This window comes from Cryptotermes secundus, unplaced genomic scaffold, assembly GCF_002891405.2.
Source record: "Cryptotermes secundus unplaced genomic scaffold, Csec_1.0 scaffold159, whole genome shotgun sequence".
NCBI classification, from domain to species: Eukaryota; Metazoa; Arthropoda; class Insecta; order Blattodea; family Kalotermitidae; genus Cryptotermes; species Cryptotermes secundus.
This window is the reverse complement of record NW_019725416.1, coordinates 2,010,340-2,026,959: the sequence shown is the minus strand read 5'-3', so window position 1 is coordinate 2,026,959 and position 16,620 is coordinate 2,010,340. Positions and strand designations below refer to the sequence as shown.

Genomic DNA, 16,620 nt, shown 5'->3' with positions numbered 1-16,620 from the left:
TAGATGCTTACAGATGTTTATAAAGAACTCCTGTAAATACTTTCCAGAGTATACAACGGCACAACCTAGAAGACAATAATCCTCATAGTCACTGCCGTCAGAACCTCAAATCTAACACAGAGGTGGCTTGTCTTGGCACGAATTGCAGTATAAGAAATTCGTATTAAATTTAAACGAAACAATCCTTCAATTGCTCCAAGTATTAAACCATATGGTCTATAAACAGAAAAGTAGCTAAATCCCAGGAATTTGATTTCAACCTGTGGTGCATAAAGTAGATATATAGAGATTTAAAAAGAAATGTTAATAATATTTAAAAGTCGTAGTCAAAATTAAATGTTAATAGGGTCAGCTATATAATGGTGAAGCGTGGACACGCTTGTCTGTTGTGATTGCATGATCAAATTTGTAGCCTAATTTACAGCGTTGTCTCATCGAAGAACAAATATTTCTCCCCGTCGTTAAGGATCATTTAGATTTCAAATGAACGTTAGTACTCGCTATCAATTTAAACTGGCGGGAAAGTCTTATAGAACTATAGATAAAATGATGTACTTCCGGTACAACTGATGTTCAAGCCCTCCAGCAAGTTTCACAGATTTGGAGATATTACCACTCGCGCTTAATGTATACATATTTCCCCCTCCCCGAACACTGGCTCTTCAGACCCCTCGGGCCCTGGCCTCTTATTTCTCAGTGTCATTATCATTTTAGAGACGGTAGGACTCCTTAGACGGGTGATCATCTCGTCGCAAGGCCTCTACCTAAACACAAGACAACACATACACATACCAAACATCGATGTCTTGTGTGGAATTCGAACCCACGATCCCGGTTTCCGAAGGAGCGAAGACAGTACATGTCTTAGACCGCTCGGCTACCGTGGCCGGAGCTCTTTATATTAATCTAACGAAATCAGGAGACTTGTTTTGTACATATTTCTCAACTTGTATTTATGGAGGTCTCTAAATGAAAGTTTCAATGGAACATAATTACAGCTTACTTATCTCGGTCTGTACTGTCAGAACGATAAGCTACTTCAAATGGGTTCTCCCTTATTTTATTTACGTTGATTTTATGATTACATTTCAGATCCGTGGAATAAAAATCTTACATTATTCTTAAACATCATACACAGCAATGTCAGATTGAATATAATGGTAACTTATGAATGTGGAATATAATTATACTGGGAGATTAATATTTTATTTGGGTTTCTATATAATTATACTTAAAATAAATTCTTATAGAAATTGAAATTTGTCATACTTGACACTTTGCAAACTGAATGAAACACGCGATAATTAACTCCGCTTTTTCTATGACGTCATTTCATGCTAAAGCCCCTACCATTTCACTGGCTTATACAGACGCCCGTTATTATCAGTTGTATGCCTCTAATGGCATAACTTTCATAAAATATTTTATAAAAATCAGCGAACTGTTTCAAAATTCGAAAGGGAAGGATTCAGACACTCCGGCACAAAGAACACGGTGATCCCTCAACCCATTTTTTTCCCTAAGGAAAAAAAGTAAAGATAAAATTTTCTCTGAACTTAATCAATTAGGCAACAACTAATGCATATATATGGAGGAGTGGAAGTAAAACTCCATCGTTCTTGAACTCAGCACTAGATGGAGCTAAGTATTCAGCTTCACGCACTTGCCGGCTTGTCCCCGGGGATAAAGCCTTACGGTACCATTGTATAGGAGGCTGGGTGGATTCCAGAACCGGTCTGGAATTATGGAAGAGAGAAAAATGTCTTACTCCTGCCGGGAATCGAAGCCAAATTCCTCAGTTGTCCAACACGTAGCCTAGTCGTTACACCGACTGAGTTATTCTGAAGGTAGAAAGTGAACTAAAATCTACACACCTCTATGTAGTTTTGAACTTTCGTGAAGTTAAAATGTTGACCTGTCTTATTTAAAATATTATACAAAAGTATTCAGAATCGAAGTCCAATCCAAACGCGAACACATATAAGAATCCCCAAGGGAACAAAAGTAATACGCAAATTATATACTGTGTATAGCCGATAAAAGTTATTGTAGTACATTACAAATGAATCAACGTAATATTTCATATACGGATCGTAATGATCAAGGGAAATGAGAAGAATTCCCTTTAAACTGATATTATAGNGAGGTCCAGTGATTGAGGCTAGCTCTTTCTAAGGGACCCAACAGAATAGGTGTTTTTCCCTCACCTGAGGACGGAAACAGATCCAGTTTCCGAAACGTCGTGTTTTTCTTGGTTATCTTGAAACCAGGACGATGGATAAAGTCCGAAAACCCAATATCTCTATGTGTTATACACCATCGTCAGAATCCTATAGTAACTAGGTTTTGAATTGTTAAACAGATTTATTGGACACTTATAAATAATCACTACAAGTAATTATAACGCTCTCATTAATTCACACATTTGACAAATCACTGCAGGACACGCTAAGTCTCATTCTGTTACAGTCTTCACTAATCGTTGCTCAGTCTCGCTTCCCAATAACGGATATTCTTCTGCTTTCGTGTCTACGTCATTGCCGGCTGGCTATCATCTCACAGGTCACTATTAACTCAAGGCTAATGGCTACACATTGGTTCTTCTGGCCCTTATTGGCTCTCTCCTAGCTCATTGCTCCAGCTGTCGACTCTCAACTAAATTCTAGGCAAAGTCAAAGTCACGTTAGTACCGTCGGTCAGTCGGCCAGTCAGCCTTGGTGTCACGCTCCATCTGGAGCCCAAAACCAGACTTTTACGATTTTGACAGTCAGTTGTTAAGAGTCTGGTTCCTTGTGAATGCTTACTATTTACAGTTGTTCGTGTAATTCTAGTATATATGTGATTACAAGAAAAGGCTTGGCACAGCAGATCATGCCCTAACTCATGTTACAACGGCTGCCTTGTCACATACACCGTTGTACCCTTGACCGCCGCCAAGCTTAAGCCTTTTACATTTTCCGTGTCGGACTTCGCCTTTTCTGATGTCGTGAACATTTGCATGGACTCTGTTGCTTGGACAATTCCGTTACGTAATAAAAAATATGTCACTTAAAAAGCCATGAGCAACTCACGGACCAGTGTGCACCTTGGACATTTACAAATGGTGCGGAGAACCTTGTTTTGCAAGCGCTGCAAATTCTGCAAATTCCCAGGCGGGGCAAGCATAAGTCATTACTGATCTAATCGGTGCTTCATGGAGGATTACTTTAAAGTTTGTGGTCAGTGGTCCAGTGATTGAGACTAGCTCTTTCTAATGGGCCCAACTGAGTAGGTTTATCCTTCCCTACCCACCTGAAGACGGAGACAGATCCAGTCTCCGAAACGTCGTGGTCTTCTGCCTTTTACATACCAGACGATGGATGAAGTCCAAAACAAGCCAAAAGAAGTACAGAATACACCATCGTCAGAATCCTTTCAAGTCTATACTGTGCAATGTTGGAGACTGGACGGAACCTTGAGTCACCCTTGCTTGTATTTCTCTCTAGCCACGGGCATTTTGCTTTCAATATAAACTGTGAATTCTCGCTGGGACAGAAAAAAACTAATAAATATTATTAAACTTGTCGAAAATTTTGTGTCCTTACCGGGTTTCGGTAAGATTATAGTTTTGGCGTCCTTCAAGTCTTTGGAAAACGCGAAAACGAAAGGCTGTGGTTAAATATCAAATGTACAAGTGGGTTTCTTGGAAGGCGCCTGAGTCATTTGTTTGCAATGCCGTCGATTTCACAGGCATTTCTCAGTTTAAATTATTTATTAATTTCTGTATATCACGGGGTCTTACTTCCCAAGAGGGCGTCGTTTGCAGCTTCAAGCTGTGCTTGGAGTGTAGCCTCCATCCGCTGCTTAAGGTTTTTGTCACACAAATCATAGGGAGTGAACTGATTTTCCAAATAATTTGCAATTTCGGTGGCTTTCTCTAGCGGTTGATACTGAAGGCTTAAAGGACCATGAATAGCTGTTGGTGTTTTGGCCCATTCCACTTTATGAGAGACTCCAAGGTAGGACATATAGCCTGAAATGTGACCTCACGGTTCCCTATTCTCGTTACCCATCGTTCTTGTGCCTTTCTGCGGGTCAATTTCTGATCGTTTTCTTGACCCAATTTTGAGTGCTGCTTTACATGCTAGACCCCGTGTTTCTTGCCACAATTTCTGTAGCCTCTGCTTGCGTTTGAACGAATGATCTAATCCAGGAAGACCCTGGTTATATATGTCCGAAAGTGTAACTCTACTTGTCGACAGCCTACATGTAGAAGCTGTAGAGGCGATAAAATTGAGCGCCGCTTTATCGACTTCTTTCTCCGGATTAATTTCGATTCTAGGTGATATTGAATCAGAGGCGAGATTTTCAAACTGTTTATGTCTGCGAATTTTTAACTGGTTCCGAAAGGTTCTTAGTTTTAACGTAATCTAGTATTTGTAATACTGTTGATAGGTGATCTGAATCCAGGATATCATAAACGATCACACCTGAGAATCTGATATTCGGATGGCAGACAATGTCGAGTACGTCGAAATTTCCCTCAGGAGAGTGATGAGTGAGGCATTGTTACGACGAAATTTCTAATAGGCTAATGTCCTCATTACACAGTCTTGGAGCGGACCTAATAGAAAACACCCATACCAAAAGTTATTCTATTGTTTCGTGCCTATCTGTTGGTGCGATATTTGTTTATTTACCAGTTACCACGTAACGGACAATGTAATGAAGTCCGTATATTATGAATAAATATCGATTAATCTTTCAAAACACTAATTAGTCAGTCCATTCGCAGTCTAGAGAAGCGCTATTGAAATTTTCAGCAGTATTACAATCATTACATTTTATCGACGTCTAAGCGGTCTGTTGTTCTATTAAACAAATCCTATCGCCTACTTCAAATATTGCAAGAAATGCTAACATAAAATTATTTGGATATTAAAAGATTTTTGTACAGAAGAAATCTGCTTTTTTCTCGGCAATCAACAATAGCAGCAATGAATGGAATGCCAACATCATCTATAATTCCTGTTACGTAATCTTTCTCATAGACTAGTGCATGTATCGCAGAAAATATTTATGCATTTGATCATGTTAATATTCGTACTTAAAACCCCGATTCTTGTAGCTTACAGTTTTACTTTTCTTTCTTCTTGTCCTTCAACCTTCTTGGATTAGGTCCTCTGACCTCTTCCAATTCAGAATTAACTTCTGAAAGCAGGCAGTTCGCAGGACTCCTTAGAAGTCGTATCGGCTCATCTCAAGGCCTCCTCCAAGGCAGGCAAACACAATCATGAAGAGACGTAGATAAACATCCACCTCTCAAATAGAATTCGAGCCCATGGTCGAAGAAGATACAAGACGTATGCTGCTATGGTGATCAGTAATCTTATTTCTGACTTTAAGAATTCATAATGGTTAATTAAAATATCACTTTATTATGATATAAAATGATAAGATACGGTTACTGAAATTATTACTTGTTGATCACAATGGCCGCGCATGTATCACTTCTGTCACTCAAACACTGGGATCGTGGGTTCGAATCCAATTGGGGCATGGGCTTATGCGTTTCTTCTATTTATGTTGTCCTGTAAAAACAGAGGCCATGCGAGGGGCAGACACCCCATCCAAGGAGCCCTCCCGAAGGCCAACAAAATAAGATGCTTGAACTCGTTAACGGGAGGCATTGGACGGCATTGATCTGTCGTTCCATGTAGGAAGAAGAAATTATTATACGTTTATCTCTGTCTTACACTCAATAAATACGGCCAACTTCGATAGTCTGTAACTGAACTCAAGTTTGTTAAAGAATTTTCTCTCAGCTATAGCACACAGTGATAATATTCAGCGAAGGTAATTATTTAAGGTAAAAGGTAAGTTTGACCCTGTGCTCAACGAATTAAGCATTACGTCATGAAGGCGTATGGTGGTGGATATATAGATCCACATTTTCTTGACCTTGACGTTAGCTGGAGGTGAGTGATAAGCTTCATGCCCCGGCCACTTTACCCCCGGTACCTATTGGATAGGAGTTTGAGTGGACACCAGACCCGGTCTGGACGATTTTGGGAAGAGAAAATCTTGACCCTACCGGGACTCTCCCTCCGACCTCTCAGTCTTCCAGCCTGTAGCCAGTTGCTGTTACGTGGGTCCAACAAATTAATATTTCATGATAATTATATTTTGCCATTGTAAGGGTGAAGAGTGTTAAATAATGGAAAAATACAAAAGTCTATCCCGAAATAGAGGACGACCATATTGCTTTTCAGAAAATAACACATGAAATACCTAAATCGTACGGAATATGGCAAAGTAACTTGTAATAGTACCCCATTATTTATTAAGCTGTGATGGACAATGTGGTGAAGTTTCTGCGTACATCCGCACTAAAAAATTATTTTCTTTTAAATTCGCTTAGTGGGGGGTGGAGTCCAACTGGGTCCACTCGTCACGGCGGCCACTGATTGGCCTATTGTAGCTTGCCTAGGGCGATTATGATGATGGAGAACTAGGTGGAATGAAGATTGGCAGGGGAAACCGAAGTACTCGGAGAAAACCCGCCCCAGCGCCACTTTGTCCACCACAAATCCCACTTGACCAGACCCGGGATCGAACCCGTGCCGCCGCGGTGGGAAGCCAGCGACTAACCGCTTGAGCTATGGTGCGGCCTACATCCGCACTAAGATATGGAAAAATTAATTGTGAAAAACACTGCCTGAGACATGTACACGTATGCCTATATTTCAGGAAGCATGAATGTCATCCATTATTATGCATTATTTAATCTCTACAAATATAATATTTATCAGAAATTTGGTGTAAATATTAAGACGAGACATCACCGTTTAGTAATTCAACAACTTTTAACTGATTCTTGCTTTTAGCAAAATTGCATACGACGAAAGGACAATCAGAACAGGCAAATATGAATGAAAGTCTGTCACAATTGATAATATTCTTTCATATAGCTTTACAATATAAAGACCCGTTACGTCAGCAAAATTATATTGAATTCTATTTGGGCTACTAACTTTAAATTAAATCTAAATTCATTGACAGGGTACCGGGAAATGGTACACTAGGAGAGCATTTATTTTATTATGTACTGTAATTCTAAGCAAACTTCAAATTCGGAGGCAAATCTATGCGCCCACCTATTCTTACCTTTGAACGGGATATTTAAATCATGTATGTCAGTTAATTTTTGGTATGAAAAACTTAAGTTTTTTCCCTGCTAATATCAGACTGCGTGATGTGGTTTAATTAAAATTAATATGTTACAAGCCGGAAGGTAGCGGGTTCGATTCCCTCTGAGGTCATTGGATTTCTCGATTGACTTAATCCTTCTGGCCGCACTATGACCCTGGGGTGACTCAGGCTCTAACAAAAATGGGTACCAGGTATCTTCCTAGGGGTAAAGGGGGGCCGGCGCGTAAGGCTGACAACCTCACTGCCATCTGTTAGCCGATTATCAAGGCCTTTCACGCTTCACAACGTTATGAAACTCCACGGCCTCTAACAGGAATATCTCTACTTTTATTTAACTTTGACCATTATTATTATTATCATCATCAGTTTAACAACTTATTAAAAAGCTCAGTAGAGTTTTGTATATGCCTAATATATATTTCTAGAAATGTTTTACTCAATAAAACATTGCCTTGTCTCTTTCACAGCATCAAGTGCACAACAACACAAAATAACTTTACACAAAATGCAACATGCAAGACGAATTTGGCAGTACTTTGAACGCAGTACAACAAATTAAAATATATTGTTTCGTAACACTGCTTCCTGAAGATAAAGTCTAGTTGTCCCTGTACGTAATTAAGAACCACGTAACAAAAATATATGGAGGAATACAGACGAAATTCTACGCATTCTAAACCTCGATACCCGTTGTATAGGAGGCTGGGTGGACCCCAGAACCGGTCTGGGCGCTATGGATTACAGATAAATCTCCGACTCTTCAGCGAATCGAACCCTGGTTCCCCAGTCATGCAGCCCATAGACTTGTCTCTACACTGAGTTGTTTTTTTCTTTTTTTCCCCCTTGGCACTACAGCCCCATTGGGGCTTGGACTACCTCCATGAACTTCTCCGTTCACTTCGGTCTTTCTAGATCTTACACATTCGGTAGGACTCCTTGGGTGGGTGATCAGCTCGTCGCAAGGCCTCTACCTGTACACAAACACATAAAAACGCATACACACAAACTAAACATCCATGCCCTGAGTGGTATTTGAACCCACGATCCCGGTTTCCAAGCGAGCGAAAACAGTACGTGCCTTAGACCGCTCGGCTACCGTGACCGGCACACTGAGTTGGTTATCCCGGCTCATTCTGAATGTAGTAGAAAGGGGATGTAAGTGTGTTTCAGTGAATTTCCAACAGAACAACACCTGCATAATTAATGTGCTTAGTACAACCGCCATGGAAACCAGAAACCATACTACCATAAAATAAATTGTCGTTGGATAGGTCACGGCTTCTTCCCGCCTTTTTAAAATTGGCGCCTTAGAGAGAGCATCTAAAACTCGCCACAAGACTGCATGGTAAAAAACATAAAACTGAAAACGTGCGTTAATCCAGTTTTCTAGAAATCTCGTTGTGGAATACGGATAAAAATAGAGCAAACAAATTATAAATCAGATATACATACAGTTACAGCAGCTCAAAGCATGCATATGGATTTCATCGTCGCCTCAGAGATCAGTATCTTACATCACTTCTTTGTAAAGAAACACGCAATGGACTTTTACAGACGAAAGGAGAAACATGAATATCTGAGTGTAACACACAGAGATACGTTTACCTGTCACGTTGAGCAGGGACATGATGATAAAGTATCTTGCAGTTTCAATAACAAAATAATTGCAGAAATCACTGGCGAATTAATCCTTTATAAGGCAGTCTTCTTTGATTTTTCTTGTTTTATTACGAAACAACACCAACAACTAAAACTACTATGGAAATCACATTTTCACAGCTCGGTACTGCTGCTTTGGATGGTAAAAATACAGGCGACGATAATGAAATGTTGCTGATCCTTGTTCAGTGCGTGACGTCGTACGAACACACATTCGACGCCGTGTACATCGCAATACCACCAGAGCACTACATGAAGCAGACGACACGCTACTAATCACCACTAGCACACACACGTAACAGCAACAGCGAGCCGCCATGTTGCAATGAGGGGCAACCGATGGCGACTGGAACACCAGTGACGTCATTACCATGGCAACATCCCCCCCTCCAACCCTACTCACCGGCACTCACTCTCTAGCCGCTCTAGCCCTCGTCTTTTTACCCACTACCCCCGGCTTCCTCTCCAGTTTCAGCAGCCCCTTCACCCCGGCACTCCTCGTGCTAGTAGCAAGCAGCTCAGCAGCTCCACACGCACCTTGCTGCCCCTGGAACATACAACCGTCCACACACTGCATGCACCACTACAACCCAGACTGTCGTCATTGCAATACAGCGCCAATCGTAGACGCCAGGGGCACCAAAATTGTGCTCCTATGACGGCCCAACACTTGCTGCATTTGTGGCTCTGTTATGCACTCTCTTCCTCTACCCCTTCTATTGATCACTGCTACCGAGAGAGAGAGAGAGAGAGAGAAGCAGAGATCCATTCCAACACACTTTTACTCCGCATGTATGCCCCGTGATCAATAAAAGCTATATTACCATGGCCTAGTACGTGATCTCCCCGCTGTACAGAAAAGACAACGACGCCGATCTTAGTGTCATCTAGTGGCAAACGCTTCAAGTCAAAAGAGTGCCGTGACGGGAGTCTAGACGCTAATTGGACGTGCTGTATATCAGCCATTGCCTACCCTATGAAATCAGAACAGAACCCCTTGGCAAATGAGTGGTCGACTTCTCTCGCCAGACATGCTAATAGCATTCAGCACGAAACGTGTTTTCTTCGATTTTCTTCAGATGTATAAACATTCTGCAGTTAGGTGCAGCTGTGACGCTCTAGATAGATATTCGGGAGCTGCTTGGTTCGAATCTCGGCCTGGACATCCTACCTGAAGCTCTCCGTGGGTTTCCTCAGTCCCTCATGGGACATGACGGGATAATATCTCGATCATTTCCCGACCACTTCCTCCCAAACATTTTTGGATTATGAAGAAAGCAGTCTTCTGGGATTTGGCACCGTGTATATGTGGTGTTAACCGACGTTTGCTTTTACCAGTTCTCACGGTCTCTTCGCTTGCAGATTTCTTATATTTTTTCTTCTACCCTGAAGATGGAGGAGATACGTTCCCCCGAAACGTCGTTTAACACCACATATACACGGTGCCAAATCCCAGAAGACTGCCATCTTCATAGTCACCGCCGTGAAAGCCTCAAATCTTACATTTTTGGATTACTTATTAGTCATCCTACTAGTCAACGGTATACGTACAGTATATGTCACTAGCAGTGTCTTAAAATGAATCAAGAAAAAGATGTATTAACTTCAGATTTTGATGACAAATTATGCAGAAACACGAATGGTAAGTAGGAAGAAAAGTGGGAGTGTGGCATCATGATCTCGTTGAAACATTTATCCCGGTATTTGCTTGAAAATACTAAGTAAAAACACTAAAAGGCCGCTTCATAACTCAAGCGATTAGTTGCTGGCTTCCCACCGCGGCGGCCCGGGTTCGATCCCGGGTCTAGTCAAGCGGGATTTATGGTGGATAAAGTGGCGCTGGGGCAGGTTTTCTCGGAGTACTTCGTTTTCCCTTGTCAATCTTCATTCCACCAAATTCTTCATCATCAAAATCACCCGGGGCAGGTACAATAGGCCAATCACTGGCCGCCGTGCCGAGTGGACCCACTTGGACTCCACCCCCCACTAAGCGAATTTAAAAAAAAAAAGTACTTAAAACCACCTCCCAACGATGCTCATTTACGACAGCGAATCAATGAAAGAATTTTAAGTGGAAGCTGTACCTACATCTTGATTTTGTCGGCTTTCCTCTTTGAAGTTTCAGAGTCTTTATACTGTTAACTAATAAAGTTTTACTTCAGGTTCATACAAAGTACCGAACCTATATGAAACAGAATCAAACTCACTTTGTAATTTACATCTTTCAGTAATTTCAGATGTAAAACATGAGGACGAATGGAAGGCGAAGAGACACATTCTCCCACTGTGCGTTCATTTCGCACTAGGAGAAAATAAATTATTTGTTAGCTTTCAAAACTTGTCTGGTATATTTCCTTTCTTTAATATTTGAGACATTACTTATTAAGTTAAAGCTCTATCAATCGTTTGGAGAGATAAATACTTCAAGTTCAATGTATATATAACTGCCGTGTCTGCATATTCAACTATTAGATTCTATATCGTAAGCCTCGGGGAGGCAAAACTTCACAGAATTCATAATGGAATCATGGCATATTGGATGATAATATTGTTACTAGTTGCAGCCAGGATGTCAGTACCAGCCAATTCACACGTCTGCTACCCAGAAAGTACTGAAATCATATGACAGCCATTATTACAACAGCAGCATTCTTATCTCTAGATGCGCTAGTTCTCTTGGTACATGAATATTCAAGTCTAGAGAATATGCTAGCCACTGACAATTACTATTTCATTCTAAACAAGTTATACCTCCTAAAGCTAGTTCCACATTATTAACAACAAAAGGTCGTCAACGTGCACAGCGAGTCTGCGACTCCTCACTGCACACACAAGAGAGCATTTTGAAAAGTATAATGCACAACAATTCGTAAGTATGTACGCTAGCTGTCGGGGTAGTGTGGAACATGAATATTCATCATCCCAACAAAGTGGGAACTATTTTAAACTTATTCTTATCCATCTCAGTCCATTTCACATCACTCTGTTTTGTTAATGAAAATAAATATTGTGATGGATTTAATCAACGCGTTGCCAGGCAACAGCTCTGTAAATACGGTCCAATACACAATAATATAAGAAGTAATGTTTCTGTAGATCCAACCGACGCGCCAATGGCGATCACATGATATGTATTTAGTGTAGGTCCATGTCCGTTCAGCGGCTATATAAGTGACAGAATTCGTTCAAGGCACACCCGTGTGGAGGAGGGCTCGGATGCCTCCACCGTGATCCTGCGAATCGTAGGAGGCGGCGAAAAAGGAAGTCTCAAATCTGAGACAGTAAAATATGGTCACGAGTCCGAAGGGACTCGGACCTGAGAGAGACTACGCTGGCGTGGACCAGCAGCATATACAGAAGACAGAACCATCCTCTCGTCAGAGAGGGCGCCCCCCCCCACACACACACACACACAAAAAAGACCGTAACTGTGAAACCGTTAAATAGATCTGGTCATGAGCTCCAGATGGGGCTCGACACCAAGCCTTACTGATTGACTGACCGTCAGTCGCAATGTGACTTTGACTCTGACTCGACGTTCAAGGCAGTTACGAGTTACGATTTACGAGTAAATATTAGGGGCAGAAGCACGCGAACAAGCAAGCATTAAGCTCGAGGAGTTCAGAAGAGTACAAGAAGTAAGCCTGTGAAGATTTAACGTGTGATTTGAAGACTATGTGCACTGTAGCACAGTGATATTGGGAGTGTGTGATTTAGATAGTGCAGTGCAGTTCAGTGCAGTGGAGAGTACAAGGACGAGAATGTAGCATANCAGTGATGTTGGGAGTGTGTGATTTAGAGAGTGCAGTGCAGTTCAGTGCAGTGGAGAGTACAGGGATGAGAATGGAGCATATTATTAGTGAACTGTGACAATTAGTTGAGTACAAATTAGGACAGATGAGTACAGAGTGATTGAAGACGAAATAACAAGAAGATTTCATAATAATTTGAAGTGCTAGTTTCTGTGCTGAGATCCGTTGCTAGGAGACGACTAGTGAAGACGGAAAATCGTAGTGCGTGTACAACGGCGAACTGGAAACTGTGTAAATCAGCGATAGCGCTGTATTAATTGTAATTAAGAGAAATTGTAACAGAAGTGCTAATAAATCCAACCATCCGAACTAGAACCCGTTATTTTCGTCACGTCTATCCCTCTACACGTGAAAATATGCTTGTGACTAAGCAACGTCGTGAAAATAGACATGTTCTCAAATCTCATTCATAGAAGTCGGTAAGAGAATATCTTCATGCTCTAAGAGCAGTTACTCTCTGATGCGTAGGTGGAAAAGGTAAAGCTGTTCCCGTGCTTAATTAAGCACTACGCCATGAAGACGTATGCGAGGATGGATGTATACATCCAGGAAATCTTGGCCTCAGCAATAGTTTGAGGTAAGTGTTCAGCTTCACGTTCCGGTCTCTTTAATCCCGTACCCATTGGATAGGATGTAGAGTGGGCCTCAGAACCAGTCTCGACGACGTGGAGAGGAGAAAAATCCTACAACTATACGGAATTGAACTACCCCTCGGCCATCCAGCCCCTACTCAGTCTCTATTCCGACTGCACTGTCCATGGATGGACCACATTCTGGACATGAAAATTAACACACTTTTCATAATAGGCCATTATTCTGATTCTTCTGTAATGTTACGTCCCGTTTCGTGGCATTCACCTTATGCTCCCAACCCATCTGCTCCTCGACCTCAATAGCATCAAAATCTGAGAATACATATTCTATTTTAGGGACCTAGGTGAGGATGGGATGATGAAATTAAAGTAAATATTAAAAATATAAAGTGTAGAAGTCTAGAGTGGAATCAACTGACTGAGGTTAAGACCCAGTTGGAGGCTCTTGATAAAGCTGTAATAAACCTCAGTTATCCGTAAAAGAAGCGAGAATTTCTTGAAATCCAAGCAACTCTCCTCTATAGAATTCTCTGCCTCGAGAACTTAATTGAGGCAAGTAGACAGGATCGAAGGAAGCAGAACTCATAGCATGACATATTCAGATTGCCGAAGAAGAAATGTGATGTATGACTGCGTATAAACAAATGGAAAGACCTGTTTGAAACTTCTGCCTCTCTAATTTGCTTTCACATGACCCATTCTTTTTGATGGAATAACGAAGAAAAATAAGAAAAAAGATGCTGAGTAAGTCAAACACGTATAACTTAAAGAAACTCTATTAAAGTAGATGGGCCTATTGTTTCTTCCTGACAATTTTATTGGCATATTGTAGTACCGCAAAAACTAACAGATTTATATTATAAACATCCGTTGTGTGTTGTTTTTACGACAGACATTACTATACTAGAGGTAGGATATATTATTTCGGGGACAAATGACTAAGCATTATAACGTATGTCACAGAAATATATGATACAGTAAAGTATATTCAAACTGGCTAGAATCACTTTTGAAACTGTCACTATTTTATGAAAAAAACTGTTCATATGATGCTGATTAACGAATTGTATCAATGGATCTCTTTCTATTTAGCTTTGGTATAGCGTAGATTAAATTATTTGTTGCGCATAGACCTGTTGCTAGGCAGAGGTCTCAAAGTAAACAACGAGTACACCCGTTGCCATGCAATAGGAAAAATAAACTAACGGCCATTTCTGAGCAACGCGGAAAAGATATCCGGGCTATCGCTATGCAACTGCTCATAATAACAACAGAGGAACTGTTGGAGGCGGTGTTTTCTGTTGGGTCCACCCCGAGACTATGTAGCGAGGACCCCAGGCCAGCTGAAGAGTTAAGTTAGGGGTTGGCAGTCGAATGTCGAGCTCTGCAAGTCAGGCTGAAAAGAGATTGCGCTGTAGTTGAGTTGACAGTCGACAAGATTTTAGTTGTGGGATATTCGCCGGACAGTAACGACGTGAGCGCGGGAAGCAGAAGAATTTCCACTCTTAGAAGCCGTTGTTAGAGGACGGCTGTTGGAGGCACAGCAGGCTATAAGAAGCTTAACAGGTGTTGTGGTTATCTGTGAAGTTAGGAGATCGGCCATAACGTTGGGAGCACTTGTAGTTCCAACTGGTGTGTGTGAGTGTTCAATAAATAAAAAATACCACTCCAAACCCCGTCTATAGTTACACATATAGATGACCTATCTTTGGACAGGGAATATTTCTAATGCTTATCATTTTATTATTCTGCGAGCAACTCCAATAAATCATTCAATAAAACTGTTGGCTTCCGCATAAAACATGCCTACGTGGTTGATTTCCAGGCGAGAACTGGAACTGTTTCCTTCGCTACCATTTCTGATAGCTATCTCGGTGCACTTTACCCTTCCCCCAAATCAATTTGAATATCCAACGATCTTTTCCTGAGAGCGATTCGAGTGTGAAGCTGACCACTCACTCACCTTCGTCTATGTTGATGACAAAATTCAATGTATCTTCCTCTACTCCTTCAAACACTGCTTCTAACAGCATTAATTTTACCCTTCCACTAGCTTATACATCCATAAGAACATTAAACTTAAACAAAAGATAGTTTTTAATAAATAATATGTTGTGAAAGAAGAAAATAGTTTCACTTTAGTTTCCTTAAATTGCGTTTTATGTATGAAAAATTGCACCTGCTGACATGAGACTTATTACAGACGCGCTGTCATATACCAATGATATTCGTCTGTATGCATAAACCCGTGAATTTCTTTCCTTGAAAATACACTTGTGTCTCTCCATGTGTTCAGGCTGCCTTGACAATGCATTATGTGTCTCCTGCAACTTCACACCTTTGGGTGAACAATGTCAGTGTCATGGGGGGTACGCGGCAGGCACTATGATACAAGCCGGAAGGTCGCGGGTTCGATTCCCGATGAGGTCATTGGATTTCTTCAGTTTACCTAATCCTTTCAGCCGTACTATGGTCCTTGGGTCGACTAAGCCTCTAACAGAAATGAATACCAGGAATGTTCCTGGGGGGTAAAGAGCGACCGGAGCGTAAGACTGACAAACATACCGCCATCTGTGAGCCGATTGCCTAAAGAAAATGTGGGTACCTCGACATTTCACAGCCCTATGGGCCTCTACGGCCTGTTAAGGGGATACCTTTACTTACTTTACTTACCCCTCTTATGTCTGAGGTGCGATATTCTATTTCATTGCCATTAAAGTAATAGAAATTTGGTTTTCTTTGAAGAGATCACTTAAGGAACGACACTAAAGAGCTTGTCCCTTCTATAATAGGCGAATTAGTTTTGTAGTAGATTATCAAAGGAGAAGAGAAACAGCTGGCTATTGTTCTTTTATCGTGATATTACTAGTTAAGCAGAAAGAAAGTAGCTGACTTGAGGCTTGCTAACAGGACAGGAAGACCAATGGACTCGCATAATTGCAAAGAACGTACGTAGAAAATAAATATTATTTCCATTCTTGTTTTTGTGACGAAACGGTACATCGCGCCGACACATTTTGTACGTAGAACATATAAATAAATAAAAAATGTTACCGAAAGTGACGGAAAGAAGAAATGCATACTATCCATCAATGACCTCATGTTTATGATAATTCTTGCGTAATGTCGTGTTGGCGTTCGCATGTTTCAGTGGGTGCAATAGTGCCACAATCACTGATGGTACAGTAGTACTACTGCAGAACAGGTGATGATCCATTGACGTGGTATATAAAAATACAATGTTTACCCATATTTCCCCCTAACATGTTCAAATAATATATTACAATAGCTCCCCGTGCTGTCATTTGTTTACAACAAGGTTAGAAAGTGAACCAATAGAGTGCGTCGATGTGCACAATTCCCAC

The 16,620-nt window shown here is 41.1% G+C and overlaps 1 protein-coding gene across 1 annotated transcript in view; it reads right to left on the bottom strand.

Moving 5' to 3' along the window:
• Positions 1-9,159, bottom strand: part of LOC111863312 (protein unc-13 homolog B) — a 777,834-nt gene extending 768,675 nt beyond the window's left edge. The window contains exon 1 of the mRNA XM_033751004.1: positions 8,797-9,159. Within this exon, the coding sequence (XP_033606895.1) occupies positions 8,797-8,818 (22 nt within the window). The 5' untranslated portion in view covers positions 8,819-9,159. The remainder of the gene's footprint in view (positions 1-8,796) is intronic.
• Between the last annotated feature and the right edge of the window lie 7,461 nt (positions 9,160-16,620).